Here is an 18,405-nt window from a genome sequence, read left to right on the forward strand (position 1 = left end):
TTTTTGAATAGCCCCATGTGCCCCACACTGTCCATCTCCCCCCCATCCCATTCCTCCTGACCTGGCCCCACAGGCAGGGCACTGTGAGGAAGGCAGCCTCTTTCTCTTCCCTATCCGCAGCTGGTCTGCTCCCACCTGGGAGCAGCTGCTCTGTTGTGACATCACAGTGGCCCCTGGTGGGTGAAAAACATAATTGCAGCACCTTTCTGGCAGAATGTATTTTCTGCTTAAAAAAAAAAAATCTGTGTGGCACATGAATTCTGCCCATGTGCAGTGGTGCAGAATTTCCCCAGTATAAAAGTCAGTGATTCTCAACTTATTACACATTGTGGGCTGCATATGGAAAAATCACACCCCCCCCCCCGAGTGATGTAACTTACATTGACTTAAAACGGTATCTACACTGTGCTATGTCGACGGGAGACGCTGTCCCTTCAGCTTAGCGTCTGCCTCTAGGAGAGGTGGAGTACTGAAGTCGACAGGAAAGTGCTCTGCCCTCGACTTATCGTGTCTTCACCAGACCTGCTAAATCGACGTTGCTGTTCTTTCTGACTATAACTGCATTCCAAGGCCACTGCCCATGGTGTCTGTACACACACTATCTTGTGCGCGGAGTCTTGGATCACTAAGTGCTGTTATACACCAGTAATCAGTTGGAACCTTTTATATGATAATGTTGCTGCCTTAAATACACGTTACATAACACTACTCAACCTTTATCTTATAGAGTTATTTCTTGATAGTCATTTGATACAAGAAACTGAGTGATTCCTTTAGTAAGTGATAGCTCTTCCATTACACTAATGAACTTCTGGAAGTGTGAAATATGCTTTAATGGTTACTGTTATCGTTTTTATTCCATAATGAGGATATGATTTTAAGAAACTTTCCTGTGCAATTAATTTTATTGTAACTAATTCTTGTACCAAAATGTCTAGAATCAGTAAATAAATTATGTTTGTAGTACTGTGAGCTGCAATTAACCACATATTTCTGAACAGATTAAAGACAAAGTATGTAAAGAGAATTGTGTGTGTGTGTGTGTGTGTGTGTGTGTGTGTGTGTGAATTTAAAAAAATCCAAACTTGACAAAGTGGAAGTCAGAAACTGATAATAAATATTGCAAGGATTAAATGTAAACTATAAAGGAAGTATATTCCCTACTCACAGTGTGGAGTAGAAAAATTATTTAAAACGATCAGCGTGATACACCATGATCTCTTTCTAATAATATTTTCTTGTGTATGCAAAGTATGCATAAATGTAGTGCTTACCAATGGTGAAAGCATGTTGACTTTTCTTTCTCCATATGTTTAGTGTAATGAATTACATACAGTCTCATTAATTATTTAGTTATTGAAATCCTCTTAATTTTTCAGTATAGCAAGAGGATGAATAGCTACCATATAAATAGTATATATATTACCTTTTCTATGTTCTGAGTGTAAGTGAGCTATATATTTATTTTAATGTAGAAATTTATTCATTTCTGAAGTAATTTTATTTCCATTTGTTTTTATAAGATAGAACATACTGTATATAGTGATCAGTGAAATACTTTCTGGATTTCACCTTGAATGAATGGATGAACCGTAATTTACAAAGCCCAAATCCTCCTCCTGGCAAGGCAATATATTTCACTTGTATGCAATTCCCAGCATGTGTGGTATTGGTAATGTAATACACTTCAGTAATTCATCTTTTTCTTTGGAATTTTTCTTTAATCCTAGCCTTGTTGATTTATTCAGGGTTCTGTGTGTTCGAATGTCCATCTCAGTGAATGAGCTTAGTGATACAAGATAGTACACAATTGGAAGATTTAAATTAACAGTTTTACTTTGTCAAACTAAGCTGTGGGGAAAAATGGTGGCTGTCTATATTCTGTTTCCTTTTAGTACTTGCATGATAATTATACATATTATACTGTATCACATGAAACTAGGGATGCTTTGTAGAATAGAATGGCTAATTATGGTGACTATTACATAAAATGATGATCTGGAGTGAGCAGTAGCAGTGAATGTGAGTATGATAAAAGCTTCATGTGCTTTTTAACCAGGAATATGGGATGAGCTAGAAAGGAAAAGTAATACAAGCTATCAGCCATGAATGGAATGAAAGATACCTAGGTATGACTTGATCAAAAAAGAGCTCTAGAAGTGTATTCTGATCACAGCTTAATAGTTGTATCGGAGTAATAGTGAGGAAGTGTGTAACTTGTCTGGAGTTCAGAAATGCACAACATAGAGAACCTTTAACACTGCATGGGCAACCTGTAATCCCATAGGACAGAGTCGGAGCTGATTTGTTTGTATTGGGAAAACATGATCTCCTGATCATAATGGAGCAACTTTCTAGCAACTTTTCAGTAGTGACACTTTATGATACCACAGCATCAACTGTGTTCAGGAATGTTAAAACCATGTTTGCACATCATGACATTTCATGGACTATAATAACGCAATGGACCACAGCTCAAGAATAGAGTATAAAATTTATGAATTTCAGCATAGAATATCTCGTCTTGAAATACCCACAAGCAAATGAATTAGTAGATTGTGGAGTCTGTAGAGTGAAGAAGTAGCTCAAATAAGCAATTGATGGAAAAGAAATTGCACATTTAGTGCCATTCAACTACAGAGCGATGCTTCTGCAGTGTTGAAAACCACTGGCTGAACAGTTATAAAATAAACATATACATACTCAATTACAAGATATAAGACCTAACCAAAGGAAGACGGATAACTCTCTAGTCCTGGCAAAAAGATTGACAGATCAAAATTATAACAGAAGAACAAGGCCTTTATCACTTAATAAACCATAGATTCTGCATTGGCCAGAACAAACTACAGTTATTAAAGAAACGTCACATCATCAGTAGTCAGTTATGATAGAAAGTGGAAACCATTTTTTGAAGGAACCTGCTAATGACCTAAGAATGAGACAGAGTGAGAATGAACATATATCAAGGAAGAGTGAAGGGAGAACAGATACACTAAAAGGACAAAAATACCTTAATGGATTGCTTCAGCTTCCGGTTGTGTGAAGAGACTAAAAAGATTATTTAAAACATAGATAAGCCTAAATTCAGTTTTCTTCTCAATAGATCTAGAAGGCTGTTAAACTGTCTGAAAAGACTGACTGAGACCTGTTGATACTGTGATAATAACATAAAAGATATCAAGTTAAATAAATGTTTTTGTTAGAATCTGTTAGTGTAGAGAACTGGAGGTCGGGGGGAAATGGGAAGTACGCTATACTGTCGCAGGGAGTCTATTGTGTTTATACATGCTGCAAGACACTATGCAGTGCTGCACTATGCTTCCTCTTGACACTCTAACTCTCTCAGACAGAAACCACTTGCAGAGTGTGAGACAGAGCATACAGCCATGCTAGATTTACAGCATATCACTGCTGTTTACTTTGAGTTATTTTTAAGTAAATAGGTTACCCTAAAACCTGACTCAGTCATCACTGAAATACTACAGCTACCATAACACTGTTTATAAGAATATTTTGTTTATTTAGAGAGACAATTCTGTAGTTGTTCAACAGATTTAATGTTTCCTTTTTATGGGCATATTTCCATTTACTTTGGACCCAATCCAACTGTAGTAAAATCAGCAGGAGGCTTTCCGTTGATTCCATAGAGAGTTGTATTGGGCTCGTTAAATTATTGAAACTGTAAAGTTTTATAAAATGGACATTGTAGGCAGTTTGTAGGGTGCCTAGCACAGTGGAGCTCCACACCTGGTTTGGATCTCTGGACACTAATGTAATATAAATATTTAACAACAATAATATGCTTCATGAAATAGTAGCCCTTAACAGGAAAAGAATAGAGAGAAATTATCAGTTACTACAATTCAGTATTGCACGTGGTGTGTTTCCTATTATTATTTCTGTAAATGCTTATAGAATATGTTGCCTTTTGAGAATCAGCTTAAACTCTTCATTTTTCTTTTGTTTTAGTATGTGCAGAAGCTTACAATCCTGATGAAGAAGAGGACGACACTGAGTCAAGGGTATGTAACTCATTGGGTGAAATGCTTACCTTTCAGTTTTCAGGCATTAGAAATAAATAAATAAAAAAAAGAGGTCACTGATGATAGTAGTTATAGAACCAATGTAACTATTCTTTTTCAGTATTCTTTGATAGTATATGAGACTTTGTTCCAAAGAACTGTCATCCGTTTAATTCCTATAGTAGGTCCCTGTGTAGGGCCCAATTTTAAAAAATATTAAAAAATGTTTTGAGTGATCTTCCCTGTGATACCTAGTTTTTTGATGAGACCTTTCTTGTTCAATGATATATTTGCCCAAAGGGCCCTATGCTCTGAAAGTAGTCACTTAATAGCCTTATAATTTTGCAGCAATATCAATATCTTTCCAGGGGGGGAAAGATAAAATTGCATAGCTATTTTCTAATTTAGATAAAGATAAAATTGCATAGCTATTTTCTAATTTAGAAATGCAATAGTTATTTGTTTGGATTAACAAAACTAATATTTTTAACAAATTAGTAAGTCACCCCTTCAAAGTATTACATTTACTTTGAGGATAAAGTAGTACAAGTATGATTTTGAGGCAATTTTTGAAGCTGTGCCTCATATCAGTTGATTGCAATATTTTAAAAGTAATTTAAAAGTGATACCTTACATATGGTGTTCTAGCTATGAAGCTTCATTACACCTTCTTAAGACTGTGAACAAAACAAACAATTTGGTTGCCAATCAAGTTACTAAATTGGGATGGGCCGGTCTTCTTTTCTAATTTAGTATATCTGTATCTTGCTTGGATGCTATGCAGTTTGTTATTTACTGTGTGAAAATTCTGATGTAAATTAACCCAGCTCTGATGTGCAAAGTGTTGGGAAATGATATGGGAAATACTCATGGCAAATAAAAAACATTTCCAATGGGACACATGACTTTGGTGTTACATATCACCACAATATGTTTGAAAAACAAACTGAGAACAATAGTAAGTTGTTTTAGATAACAAAATTTGAACTCTCAAGGTATCCCATGAGGGTTTGCAAAAATGAATTGGATGTTAATGGTATAGTGGCTGGATAAGCACAAACAGATTAGTGCTGCTCTCCCTAATACTGTGGTGCAGTGCTAAATCCCTGGCACCCATAGGCTTGGCTGTTCATAGTTCTGGTATCTCTGGGCTTGGTGCATCAGTTATGAATGTAAAAAATTGCTTGAGCCTTGGCACCTCTTTCCTTACAAATTAAGCACTGCTGTGGTGTAATGTCTTTATTGAATATGTACCCAAGTCCTTAGGGTTTTGAGGCAAGAATGCTGCCAAGGGTGTCATACTATTATATAAACTTTGTTAGCAGGGTTAGTTCAGCGTTTCAGCTATGTGCTCTTTTATGATGATCATTTTTAAGGTTCTGCATTGAGAAAAGAAAATTAATTCAGGAATTTCTATTATATTTTTCAGATTATTTACCCCAAAACAGATGATCAACGAAACAGATTGCAAGAGGCTTGCAAGGACATTCTTCTTTTTAAGAACCTAGATCCGGTAAGAGATTCTTTACAGTGAGCAATATTTAGTAGTGTCAATAAGATTTAATTCAGTTAGAGTTTGATATAAACATTCTTGCAACAAACTTACATCTTGTAAGGCAGAGATCGGCAACCTTTCAGAAGTGGTGTGCCGACTCTTCATTTATTCACTCTGATGTAAGGTTTCGCGTGCCCGTAATACATTTTAACGTTTTTAGAAAGTCTCTATCAGTCTATAATATATAACTAAACTATTGTTGTATGTAAAGTAAATAAGGTTTTAAAAATGTTTAAGAAGCTTCTTAAACATTTTAAATAAAAATGCAGAGTCCCCCGGACCGGTGGCCAGGACCCAGGCAGTGTGAGTGCCACTGAAAATCAGTTCGTGTGCCGCCTTTGGCACGCGTGCCATAGGTTGCCTAGCCCTGTTGTAAGGTAATAATAGATTTGCTGCTGCTTCTCTTGAGCTTTTTGTAAGCTGTATAGATGCACATTTCACAAAAGGAAAAGTATTATGAAAATGTGTGAGGTGTATAGAGCACAGTACTTTCCTTTAGTACCAAATAACATAACACTGATATTGGGTGAAAGTGAAATACATTAACATGATTGTAAAATGTTTTGCCCTTTCAGAGGCTTGTTTAAAAACTGTTTTAAGAGATTAAAAAGTGTTGATACATATAAATGCACATCAATTAATTACAAAACTTTAAGAAAGTTACTTCTGATGTTGTTTGTTTTATATCATCCAAAAGTGTGTTAAATGCCTCTCAGAAACCTCATAAGGCAAGGTCCCTGCCCCAAACAGTATACAATCTAAGGCTTGATCTAAGCTACAAAGTTAGGTTGTCATGAGTTGCCTTGTAATGACCTAGCTATGCATGTGTCCACACTCAAATTTGTCTCCTGCCAATGTAAGCGCCATGTTACAGCAGCAGTGATGCCACCTCCCTGAATGGCGTTGAGCCGTGGTTGATGCAGTGTGACATAGATTACACAGGGTCTACATTCAACCCTAACAGTCCTCCAGCAGCTGGCACATGATGGCATATATCACATTGGTAGATGTGCAGGTGAACGAGCCCCTGATGGTATGGCTGATGTGATTAGGTCCTATGATGATGTCACTTGAATAGATTCATCATAGGACCTAATCACATCAGCCATACCATCAGGGGCTCGTTCACCTGCACATCTACCAATGTGATATATGCCATCATGTGCCAGCAATGCCCCTCTGCCATGTACATTGGCCAAACCGGACAGTCTCTACGCAAAAGAATTAATGGACACAAATCTGACATCAGGAATCAAAATACTCAAAAACCAGTGGGAGAACACTTTAACCTGTCTGGTCATTCAGTGACAGACCTGCGGGTGGCTATATTACAACAGAAAAACTTCAAAAACAGACTCCAAAGAGAGACTGCAGAGCTAGAATTGATATGCAGACTAGACACAATCAACTCCGGTTTGAATAAGGACTGGGAATGGCTGAGCCATTACAAACATTGACTCTATCTCCCCATGTAAGTACTCTCACACCTATTATCAAACTGTCTGTACTGGCCTAGCTTGATTATCACTTCAAAAGTTTTTTTTCTCTTAATTAATTGGCCTCTCAGAGTTGGTAAGACAACTCCCACCTGTTTATGTTCTCTGTATGTGTGTATATATATCTCCTCAATATATGTTCCATTCTATATGCATCCGAAGAAGTGGGCTGTAGTCCACGAAAGCTTATGCTCTAATAAATTTGTTAGTCTCTAAGGTGCCACAAGTACTCCTGTTCTTCTTTTTGCGGATACAGACTAACACGGCTGTTACTCTGAAACAATACAAATAGTAGTACATTCTCTTAGAACTTCCTCATGTCTACTTATTATGGCAGCCCCCTTACTGAACCATTCTCAGTGGCTATTGCCAGCTCCAGAGGGCAGAGCTTAAGCTGCATTGTGGAGATGGCCTGTACGTAACACTTTATTTCCTGTTTTTCTGAAGTTTAAATTTGCATTACTTTAACTCTTCCTTTCCTGGTGTTCAGAGGTTTAAGTTTAGCTGCCCTTCACATTCTGGAAGGACACTAGGCACCAGTGGGCAAACTTCCTTTTGTGTTAACCAAGATTTTGGGCATTTAATTTTCACGCATACAGGTTTAATGCTTTGATATCTGCAGCCACTTTGTATAGACTGGGTGAACGTCTGAAGGGCATGTATCCTGTTACACAGTTAGCTTTATTTACATGTATGACTTATTTTATATTAAATTTATTAGGCTGTTTGATGTCAAAATGCACCAGATATGCCTCTTTGACTTGACATTCAGTGTTGTGCTGTAGGGGGCTGTCTGGGTCTTCCAGGAGCTCCTTGTTAAAATTCTGTTGCCACCAAAATGCGAGGAAGGTCAAGAGGATTTCCATGCCAGTGATGTAGTTTATTCCTTCCTGGATATAATTATATTATCTCTGTCAGGGATGACTAAGCTCATTATATATGCACATTTTACTTTAGGAGTGGACTGGATTATATTAAATTGCAAATATTCAAAAAACAAAAAATTCTTACACCCTCACGACATTGTCACTGTCATGCTGTCTGGACACCCAAAACTGGTGGTATGTTCTGTAATTATATTTCAGCAACCCAGTAACAAATGTGAATTCCTGAAGTACTATAACAGTCTGATCATGGAGTCACAGACAGTCCCCCATGGGCACAGAAGTCACTTGGGCAAGCTGGACTTAGTGATAAATGGTCACTTATAACAAAGATCACAAAATATTAAAAATATTGCTCCCAGTCCCAAGAGACCAGTCACTTACCTCGGGTCAATGTGTACCTTAAATTTCACACCAAAGACAACACTTTTAACCAATCCTATAGTAAACTAACTAAGGATTTAGTAACTAGGAAAAATAAATGAATTATTTACAGGTTAGAGCAGGCAACATATGTACACACATAAGTACAGCCTGTGATTCCAAAAGGTGACAGAGAGATGATAGTCTGTCAGCTCTGAGTGTCTTTTAGGGCTAATCCAGCTTGACCCTGCGGATCTGCTTTTTTTCCTGGCTCCAGCCCTGCCAGAGTCCAAACAGCAAAGAGATGAAAAATATTCATGTCAGCTATCTTTATTTCCCTCTTGACAAGCACTACTGCATATAGCTTGTGTAGGCACAATTAGCAAAGTCTTTGTATCGTGATGCCTCACAATGGCCCACTTAGTTCTGATAGTCCTCCTTGATGGGTGAGGGAATCACTCCTCCTGCCTGAGTTCACAAGTTCAGAGCAGGCCTTTTGACAGTTATAAAGTAAAACGTAAATTATTCCTTATAACATGGGATACAGACATAAGTAAGATTAATGCATATAGCAACTTACAAGAATTTTATAAAGTCTAAAAACTAACCATGTCTTTACAAATTCAGCAGCTATCTTGAACAATATTAACATACAGGTGAGCTGGTCTGGATTCCAGCTATGCATGTGTCAGTGCTCAGATGATGCCTACAGCCTTGGCAGTAGCTGACACCTGGTCTGCCAGCATCACAGTCACTCCACCCCTAACTTTAAATTACACAGAGTGAACACTGTATTACGCCAACATTTTTCAGAAACAAAGTATAACTGCCAGCAAAGTGTAGTTTAATATGTTTCTTTGCCAACTGCTGGTGTCTCTTCCTTGTATAAAGTTCTGGAAGAGCATTTCTGATGAAACAAGAAAGCAAATGAATAGTTACATTAGTTCATTCTGTCTGCAAGTACTGTTGGTATGCAACTACAGCGACAACTTTGGTGAAGACCCTTGTTAAAATAGATATTTGTAGCACATCACTGCTGCTGTTCTTTATCTAAATAACACTTTGCCATTGTTCTGAGGTGAAACAAGTATTTAGTTTACACAGTCAGTGTTGGAAAGTGCTGGGAGGAGCCAACCGGTTTGGCTTGCTTACACAGGTTGACTTCAAAGATGTTTGAAGTATCATTAAGCCTGCTTAGTGGAGATGTGCGGTTATTTGAGAGGCAGTTGCAGCTATCTGGGAACAAAGGTAAATTATGTGCTTAAGAGGGTTACTTAAGGAGAATATTAATTAATATTCAAGCATATTTAGGAGTTTGAGTCAGCTGCAATTGGTATTGAAAAAGGAATATCTTTTGTTTTGCTTATAAGCAGATGTTACAGGAGGGAGCTAACAATCTTAGACTGGATTAAAGTGCTCTGTCATCGGTAATAAGAAACAAAAAAATGGGTGATAGAGGCCTTTGACATGTGAACCTTAAAGTCCCAAGTGGGCTATAAGGGCATAGAGTTTACGCTTAATTGTTTTGTGTATATAAAATGGGGGCGGGGAGCTGTGGGGGTCCCCCTGCTGCCATGGCAGACGGGGAGCTGCGGGGGTCCCCCTGTTGCCCACGGCGGCTGAGTAGCCCAATTCAAGAGCAACACAGATTTCACAGATCCATGTGTTGTCTGAGTTAGAGTCCATGATTACAACACATTGCTTTCGTCTTTCTCGCTTTGCATCCATCCTCTGGATCAAAGCTGCTTCACGTTCAGCTGTACCCTGTGCCAGATTTTCCCTCCAAATTGGATGGGATTCTGTGTGCTCCTCCCAGCTTTCTACACTGATGTTGAATAACTTGATATCATATATTATATAAAATAGGTCAGACAAAGAACTTTGTGCTATGTGAAATTTTTAGGTATCTTAAACTCTACTTTGTAACTATTCTGTGCCACTCTTGTGATGCTTTCTATATTATTCAACTAGACTTTTTTACCTATTTTTATTGTAGTAATTTTTTTCTGTTTCTGCAAAACTGCCAGTGAAATGTTACTTCATTTAAGACTACCTGAATTGAATTTTTTCCTGTACTGTAAGTGATTAGATGGCGAGATGTATGAATGTTTTATTGTGAACAACGTGGTGAATGAAGGATGATCTGGCTATGAGATGGTAACTCTGAGATCTGTATGACAGTATGCAAGGAGAGGTTTGTGATTATAGATGAGGTATTGTGGATGGGAAGAAGGGAGTTTTTGGTGGCTAATAATATCTATTCAGCTCTTAATCTATTTTAAATACATTTTTGTCTGGGAATTTCCTTTTATTTTTAGGAAATATTTAAAAGCAATGATTCAGATTGTAAGGCCAGAAGGGACGAGTATAATCATCTGTCTGATTTCCAGTATAACACAGGCCATAAAACTTCCCCCAAAATAATTGCTAGATCATATTTTTCAGAAAAACATCTAGTCTTGATATAAAAATTGTAAGTGATGGAGAATCCACCATGAACCTTGTAAATTGTTTCAATGGTTAATTATGCTCACTGTTAAAAATTTGCCTTATTTCCAGTCTGAATTTGTTTAGCTTCAACTTTCAGACATTGGATCATGTTATACCTTTCTCTGCTAGATTGAAGAGCCCATTATTAAATATTTGTATCCCTTATAGGTGCATATAGACTGTGTGACATTGTGCAGTCTATATGGTTTTATAAAAATATAAGTGAATATAATGTAACTGGGATATGCTTCATGCAAAAGGTCTCTTGTAAGGTATCATTACAAAGCTCATAATCTACTGAGTGTGATCATCCTATTTGTAGAAATGTGCCACTCTTGTATCTAAAACTAGAAATATAAAACATAACTCTGAGGGCTTATTGTAATTATGTAAAGTGTGGGCCATTAAGGATGGTTTGGAATCTTGATGACTCCCATTGTCTGCAGATGGCTGTATTTACCTGTGAGTCTTCCCGTATATGTGTGTGCTGGCAAGTGAGTAATGAAGTCTTGCAGTGACATGTGATCATGTCACCTGAACTGGAATCCATCTTTAACCTGGTGCTTTTCCAGTGAGGGGGGGTGGAAACCCAGAGGGACAAAGGGTTCCCGCCTTATGCAAAAGATATATAAAGGGGTGGAAGAGAACAAGGAGAGGGAGGAGCCTTATGAAGAATCCCCTAGCTATCACCTGAGCTGCAACAAGAGCTGTACCAGGGGAAAGAATTGTGCCCAGGCCTTGAAGGTGTCCAGTCTGAGAAAAAACTTACTGAAGCATCTCTGAGGGTGAGATTATCTGTATTCAGCTTGATTAGGCATAGATATGCGCATTTTATTTTATTTTGCTTGGTGACTTACTTTGTTCTGTCTGTTACTACTTGGAACCACTTAAATCCTACTGTCTGTATTTAATAAAATCACTTTTTATTTAGTAATTTACTCAGAGTATGTATTAATACCTGGGGGAGCAAACAACTGTGCATATCTCTCTATCAGTGTTATAGAGGGCGAACAATTTATGAGTTTGCCCTGCATAAGCTTTATGCAGGGTAAAACAGATTTATTTGGGTTTAGACCCCATTGGGAGTTGGGCATCTGAGTGCTAAAGCACACTACTGTGAGCTGTTTTCAGGTAAACTTGCAGCTTTGGGACAAGTGATTCAGACCCTGGGTCTGTACTGGAGCCAGACGGGAGTGTCTGGCTCAGCAAGACAGGGTGCTGGAGTCCTGAGCTGGCAGGGAAAACAGGAGCAGAGGTAGTCTTTGCACACTGGGTGGCAGCTCCCAAGCGGGTTTCTGTGATCCAACGCGTCACAGACTGTAATCATGATCACCCCTTAACCATCTCTTTGTTAAGCTAAATGGCTAGTATCAAGGAGCTCAATTAGTACAAGGCATGTTAATCACTGTTAATCAATTAATCATTCTCATGGCTTTTCTCAATCCTCACCAATTTATCAGCATCCTTCTTGAATTGTGGACACCAGATCTGGATGCAGTATTCCAGCAGCAATTGCACCAGTGCCAAATACAGAGGTAAAATAATCTCTGCTCCTACTTGAGACTTCCCTCTTTATGCATCCCAGGATCACATTAACTCTTTTGGCCAACCGTCACACAGGAAATTCATGTTCAGCTGATTACACTGCTCTACAGCCAAAATGCTTCTGAAATAAATGTAGTCAAACGTTACTAATTCTGGGTCACTGAGAACGAAAATGATGCTTAAAATTGTTGATTGGCTTTAGTTTTCAAGATATGCTATTGGGTCAGTATATGACAATTATTGAATGATCAATTCCTTGTCGTCCAGTCTCAGCTTCTGGCAATCTGAGTTTAGGGACACCCAGAGCATGGTGTTGCATCCCTGACCATCTTGGAGCTATCTTGGCCTTCATAACATCCCAAGACAATGAGTTCCACAGGTTGATTGTGTGTTATATGAAGAAGTACTTCTTTATGTTTGTGAAAACTGTTTATTCCTATCCTTTGTTTCCTATCTTTTAACCAGTTGCTGATGCATGAGAGGACTGTCGCTTTTATCCCATGACTGCTTTACTTTGCTTGAGCCTTTGGGGTGGGATCTTGCCAAAGGCTTTCTGAAAGTCCAAGTACAGTATACACTATATTCACTGGATCACCCGTGTCCACTTGCTTGTTGACACCCTCAAAGAATTCTTATAGATTGGTGAGGCATGATTTCCCTTTTAAAAATGGTGTTGACTTTCCCCAACACACTGTGTTTTATTTATTTGTCTGATAATTCTGTTCTTTACTGTAGTTTCAACCAGCGTGCCTTGTAATTGCCAAGATGGCCTCTGGAGCCTTTTTAAAAAATCGGCATCACATTAGCTATCCTCCAGTCATCTGGTACAGAGGCTGATTTAAGTGATAGGTTATATACCACACTTGTTAGTTCTGCAATTTCATATTTGAATTCCCTCAGAACTTTTGGATGAATACCATCTGTTCCCGGTGACATACTTCTGTTTAATTTATCAATTTGATACCTCAATCTGGAACACTTCTTCAGATATGCAACCTAAAAAGAATGGCCTAGGCATGGGGATTTCCTTCACATCCTCTGAGGTGAAGACCGATACAAAGAATTCATTTAGCATCTCCGCAATGGCTTTGTCTTCCTTGAGTGCTTCGATCGTCCAGTGGCCCCACTGATTGTTTGGCAGACTTCCTGCTACTGATGTACTTAAAAACAATTTGCTGTTAGTTTTTGTGTGTGTTGCTAGTTGCCTTGCAAATTATTTTTTGGCCTGTCTAACTCTACTTTTACACTTGACTTGCCAGAGTTTATGCTCCTTTCTATTTTCCTCTGTAGTATTTGAGTTGCAATTTTTAAGTGATGTCTTTTTGCCTCTAATTGTTTCTTTTACTCTGTTGTTTAGCCAATGTTGGTTTTTTTTTTTTTTTTGATCCTCTTAAAAATATTTGGGTATACATTTAGTTTGAGCCTCTGTTATGGTGTTTTTAAAGTTTCCATGCAGCTTTTAGGCATTTCACTCTTGTGAGTGTTCCTTTTATGTTCCCTTTAAGTAGCTTCTTCATTTGTGTGTAGTTCCCCTTTTTGAAGTTAAATGCTACTATGGTGCATTTCTTTGGTATTTCTCTCCCTACAAGGATGTTAATTTCATTACATTATGGCCACTATTACCAAGCTGCTCAGCTATATTCACCTCTTGGCCCAGATCCTGTGCACCACTTAGCACTAAATCAAGAATTGCCTCTCCCCTTGTGGGTTCCAGGACTAGCTGCTCCAAGAAGCCGTCATTAATGATCTAGAAGGATCATGAGTTGCTGAAGAAAAAAACTGTCCTTTGTCCCCAGACCTTCCTGCCATTCTGTTCACCTTTCTCCATGATTTTCTTTTCCTCGTTTTGCTCCCTACCCTGGCTCTGAGTGCCTCTTTTCCCTCCCACTGTTCTACTGAATCCTACTCGATGCTGAAATCTTAAATTGTCCAAAGTGAGTGAAAGGTAAATGACAGGATGTCATTTTAACTTGTGAGCAGATTATGTAAAATTGTTGTTGAAAGGAAGAACAGAATCAAAGAACTGTGTGAACTGAGTCTTTTTGGAGTAAAGGAATTACTGATTATCAATCTTTGGTATTTATATGGTTCCCTCACCATAGTATCTGAGGAACTCACAATCTTTAATGTATTTATCTTCACAGCATGCCTGTGAGGTAGGGGACTACTGTTATCCCCATTTTATTGTTGGGGAGCTGGGGCACAGGGAGACTGAGTGATTTGCTCAAGGTCATACAGGAAGTTTGGGATGGAACAGAATTGAACTGAGATCTCCTAAGTCCAAAGCAAGAACCCTAATCACTGGATCATCTTTCCTATCGTGGTTTTTATCGTGGTCTTTTTCACACCCCCAGCATCTCATCCAAGACTTCTGGTGCCCATGGCACCTACCTTAATAGTCAAGTTGGAGCCCAGCTCCTTGTTCCAGATTGGCTGGTGCAAGCACCATTTCAACTGTACATATAGGGTAGTGCCTTTAAATCCAGGATATCTTGTTTTACATGAGTAGTAGGGAAGTAAATTTGGACTCATGGAAGTTTTCTGTCTTTGTACTGGTCATGACTTTCCATTCTTTCTATCCTGCTTGGGTTGAAAAAGTGCTGCCATCACTGGGTCAGGCATTGGGAGTTTGTATCGGCAAATTTAAATGCTGGTGTTTCTTTGGGACCAGCTGGTTTGATGAATAGACGTGCAGTGGGGAGAGCACTGTTCTCTCTCCCCCCTTTCAGAAGGGCCCATGTTACCAAATCTATGAAGTGACATTAACAAGATACACAGGTATCCCAATGGTGGCAAATTAGTGGGCTCTCTATTGTTTTAAAAAAGAGCAACTAAATAGCATTTCCAAAGGGCAAATCACATTCCATAAGCACTCTCCTATCTGAAGCAGGAGCCCCTATCCAAGGACTCCTGTTGACTAGGTTTTTAATCCATCTAGAATATATAGCAAATACAGTAAAAGTTTGGTTATGTTCAATGGCTGTTTATTATCTATTAGAAATGTCTTCACAGTCCCCTTGAGATAGTTACCATATTTATTTTCCTGACTTGAAAGGAAATTGAGACTAAAACATTATTTTGTCCATGCAATGTGTGCATTCAGGATGGTACTTAAAACATGATACTAAGATTAACTAGTTAGAAGGTCCAGGAGCGAAAACTTGTAATTTTTTACTTGACCTGGAAAAAAGCATCATATACTGTTCTAGGGAGATGTCACTAACAATAGAAAAATTACTATGCTATAGGGTTTTGATGTATATATTTCTCGTTTGTACTACCTATAACAGTGTTACTGAGCTTATACATACATACAATTTTGTTGCAAAACTCATTTTAAAAGAATCATTGATCTTCAGATACACCAGTTAGGTGTGAACATAAGCATACACACATGAATGGTAATTACGAGCTGGGGGGTAGCAACCCGTCTTGCCCTGAGAGCCAAACTCCTGGATGTAAATGAGCTCTGGGGAGCATAAAGAGCTTAGACACTCTACTAAGCGAGAATTGCACAGCTCTACCGCATTATATTGCTAGTTTGACTTCTGTATAAGTTGCAGGTCAACTTTTGTGATGCAATTTTAGCAAAAAACATTTTCCTACAGGGCCCAGGCCTCTTTCAGTGCACAGAATGGATAGTGCTCGGTGAATGAGGCAGTTCAAGACTTTTTCATCCCCAGCATTTGGTATGTAACTCATGCCTAGTGTGCTACACTTCATCCAGGTGCTGGACTGAATATGGGTTTTTAAAAATTTCCTCCTGGCTTTTCTGTTTTCCTCATCACAGTAGTACGTCAGTACTTTGCACACGTGAATGAATTCCTCTTCACAGTACCTCTTTTTGAAGTAGGGAGAGGTATCATTACTTCCTACTTGTATACAGTATTATTTTAAATTTAGACCTCTGCATACACTTCTGGTTTTTTTCTTTCTTGTTCAAGTTCTGACTCTTCTGAGTTCCTGCTGTTTCATTTTGTGTCTGTTTTATTGTGCAGGGACGCCATGAGCCACAGACATATTTTATGTATGTTTAAATATAAAGTAAAAAAACCCAAACTATGTAAAAGCAGTGTTGCTAAGATTGCAAAGTCAAGCACTCAAAAGCAGGAGATGCCAGTATTTAAGTTTCCCGTGCAGTGTTAATTCAGCCACTTGTTCACATACATAGAGATACAGTCCTAATTTAATAATCCTACACTAACTTTTCCACAGGAGTCCTGCCTCATTCACATTAAAGGATAGATAGCGGTTAGTGAATGAGGCAGTGGTTAAAAACCAAATACTGAACAATATTCAGTATATGTGTGGCCGATCCCTTATTTACTTCATGCCATCCAAACACTGCACTAAATTTGACAGTCATCACGATAATGTAGACTAATCCTAAGTGTGCTTATAACTGTACATTGTTGTCTTAATACAATTTCTAAAATGTGGCTATATGGGACTATATCAAGTGATTCTTTTATTCTCTGTTCCTAAAGGCACTAAAAAGTTGAAATGACAACACATGGTCCCCAATGTATCATGGATATTTATACACCTCTACCCCGATATAACGCTGTACTTGGGAGCCAAAAAATCTTACCGCATTATAGATGAAACTACGTTATATCGAACTTGCTTTGATCCGCCGGAGTGCGCCGTACCCCTCCCCCCCCGGAAGCGCTGCTTTACCGCGATATATCCTAATTTGTGTTATATCGGGGTAGAGGTGTATTTAGAAGTTGCACAAACTGTGCGCCCTCTGGGCATACTTGCCAAAAATACTAATTAACAAATTAAGAGGCATGCCTAACAGCCATTGGAAAAGTTGTGTATCGAAGTCTGTATTTACTTCACCATCAAGACTTCTACTTGGACAACTTATTTGGACAACTGTGCAAATTCTTTCTCCCAGTATAATTTTTGCCAAGTTTTAGACTATTCATTTTGTACAGCAGAGCATAACGTTTTGAAACAGCTGTTTGAAGATGTTGTTCTCATGAATATTTCAATGCCAAATGCAACAGGTAACTTCTCTTCTTGCAGTATGAGATCAAATATGATTTAATTTGAATCAAACAAACAATTTTGCCCCAATGTATAAAATCAATTTGTGTTAGAATGGTTATTTTTCCAGTGAGTCAGAGCCATTTTACTTCAGCATGCAGCCAATTTGCATATTGTGTGAATAGAGAACTAAAAATAAATCCTATGTTTTTTCAGTAGTTGTCAGTCATAATGACAACCACCTACATATTGAATGTTTCCTTAGTTCTGTGCTATGAGGTTATAATTACAGGGAATGATAGATTTTGATTGATTAGAAAGACAGATCTTGTATGTCATGAGATTAAAAAGAGTGCTCAAAGGCATTGTTAGACTGTCTACATTAGATATTTTTGTTTTTAAAATTTGCCACAGTTGGTACCTCTGTACAGCTCTGGGGGGAGTGGTAGCGCTAGAATGGACTGTCTACCAGCACTTTAACCACTGTATTGTCTAATCCTGCTCAGAATAGGTGTAGATTATACAAATACGTGTGGCCACCAGCAGCTGGTATACACTTGTGCTCCCACTCTTGGTACCACTGAAAGAAGCAATGGTGTGAAATTTTGAGAGAGAGAAAAAAAATCTAGTGTAGACACAGCCTCACTGTGCTGCTCTCTTTGCTGCCATCTGAAGTCTGTGATCCTGATTGATCTCACCCTCATGTAAATCAAGAATCTCTCCACTGAAGTTGTAGTAGAGTAAAACCAGTGTAACTGAGACAATAATCAGGCTTTTTTCCCCCATTATGTATCCAGGCTAATTATGGATGCTCATATACATTTTGCTTTGGAATAGGTAGTAAAGTTACTTTGTGAATTTACTGCAATTTAACCAGTCTTTTTGCCTTCCCCTGCTATAACAAAGATTTTGGGGTGAAGTACATTAGCCACAACATTTCAAACAAAGACAATATCTTGGACAAGAACTGTAATATTCAAGTCCTTTGTGTCAGCCAGGAGTCTTTGTGCATGAATTCACTATCAACTGTGGATGTGTTGCTAGGAAAACCT

General features: G+C 38.3%; 1 protein-coding gene across 3 annotated transcripts in view; it reads left to right on the forward strand.

The window, feature by feature from the left end:
- Positions 1-18,405, forward strand: part of PRKAR2B (protein kinase cAMP-dependent type II regulatory subunit beta) — a 169,915-nt gene that overhangs the window by 130,072 nt on the left and 21,438 nt on the right. For all 3 annotated transcript variants that reach the window (XM_065554177.1, XM_024110212.3, XM_005292360.4), the window contains exons 3-4: positions 3,973-4,025; positions 5,455-5,538. In XM_065554177.1, the coding sequence (XP_065410249.1) occupies positions 3,973-4,025; positions 5,455-5,538 (137 nt within the window). The remainder of the gene's footprint in view (positions 1-3,972; positions 4,026-5,454; positions 5,539-18,405) is intronic.

The sequence above is a fragment of the Chrysemys picta genome, chromosome 1 (assembly GCF_011386835.1).
Source record: "Chrysemys picta bellii isolate R12L10 chromosome 1, ASM1138683v2, whole genome shotgun sequence".
Lineage (NCBI taxonomy): Eukaryota > Metazoa > Chordata > Testudines > Emydidae > Chrysemys > Chrysemys picta.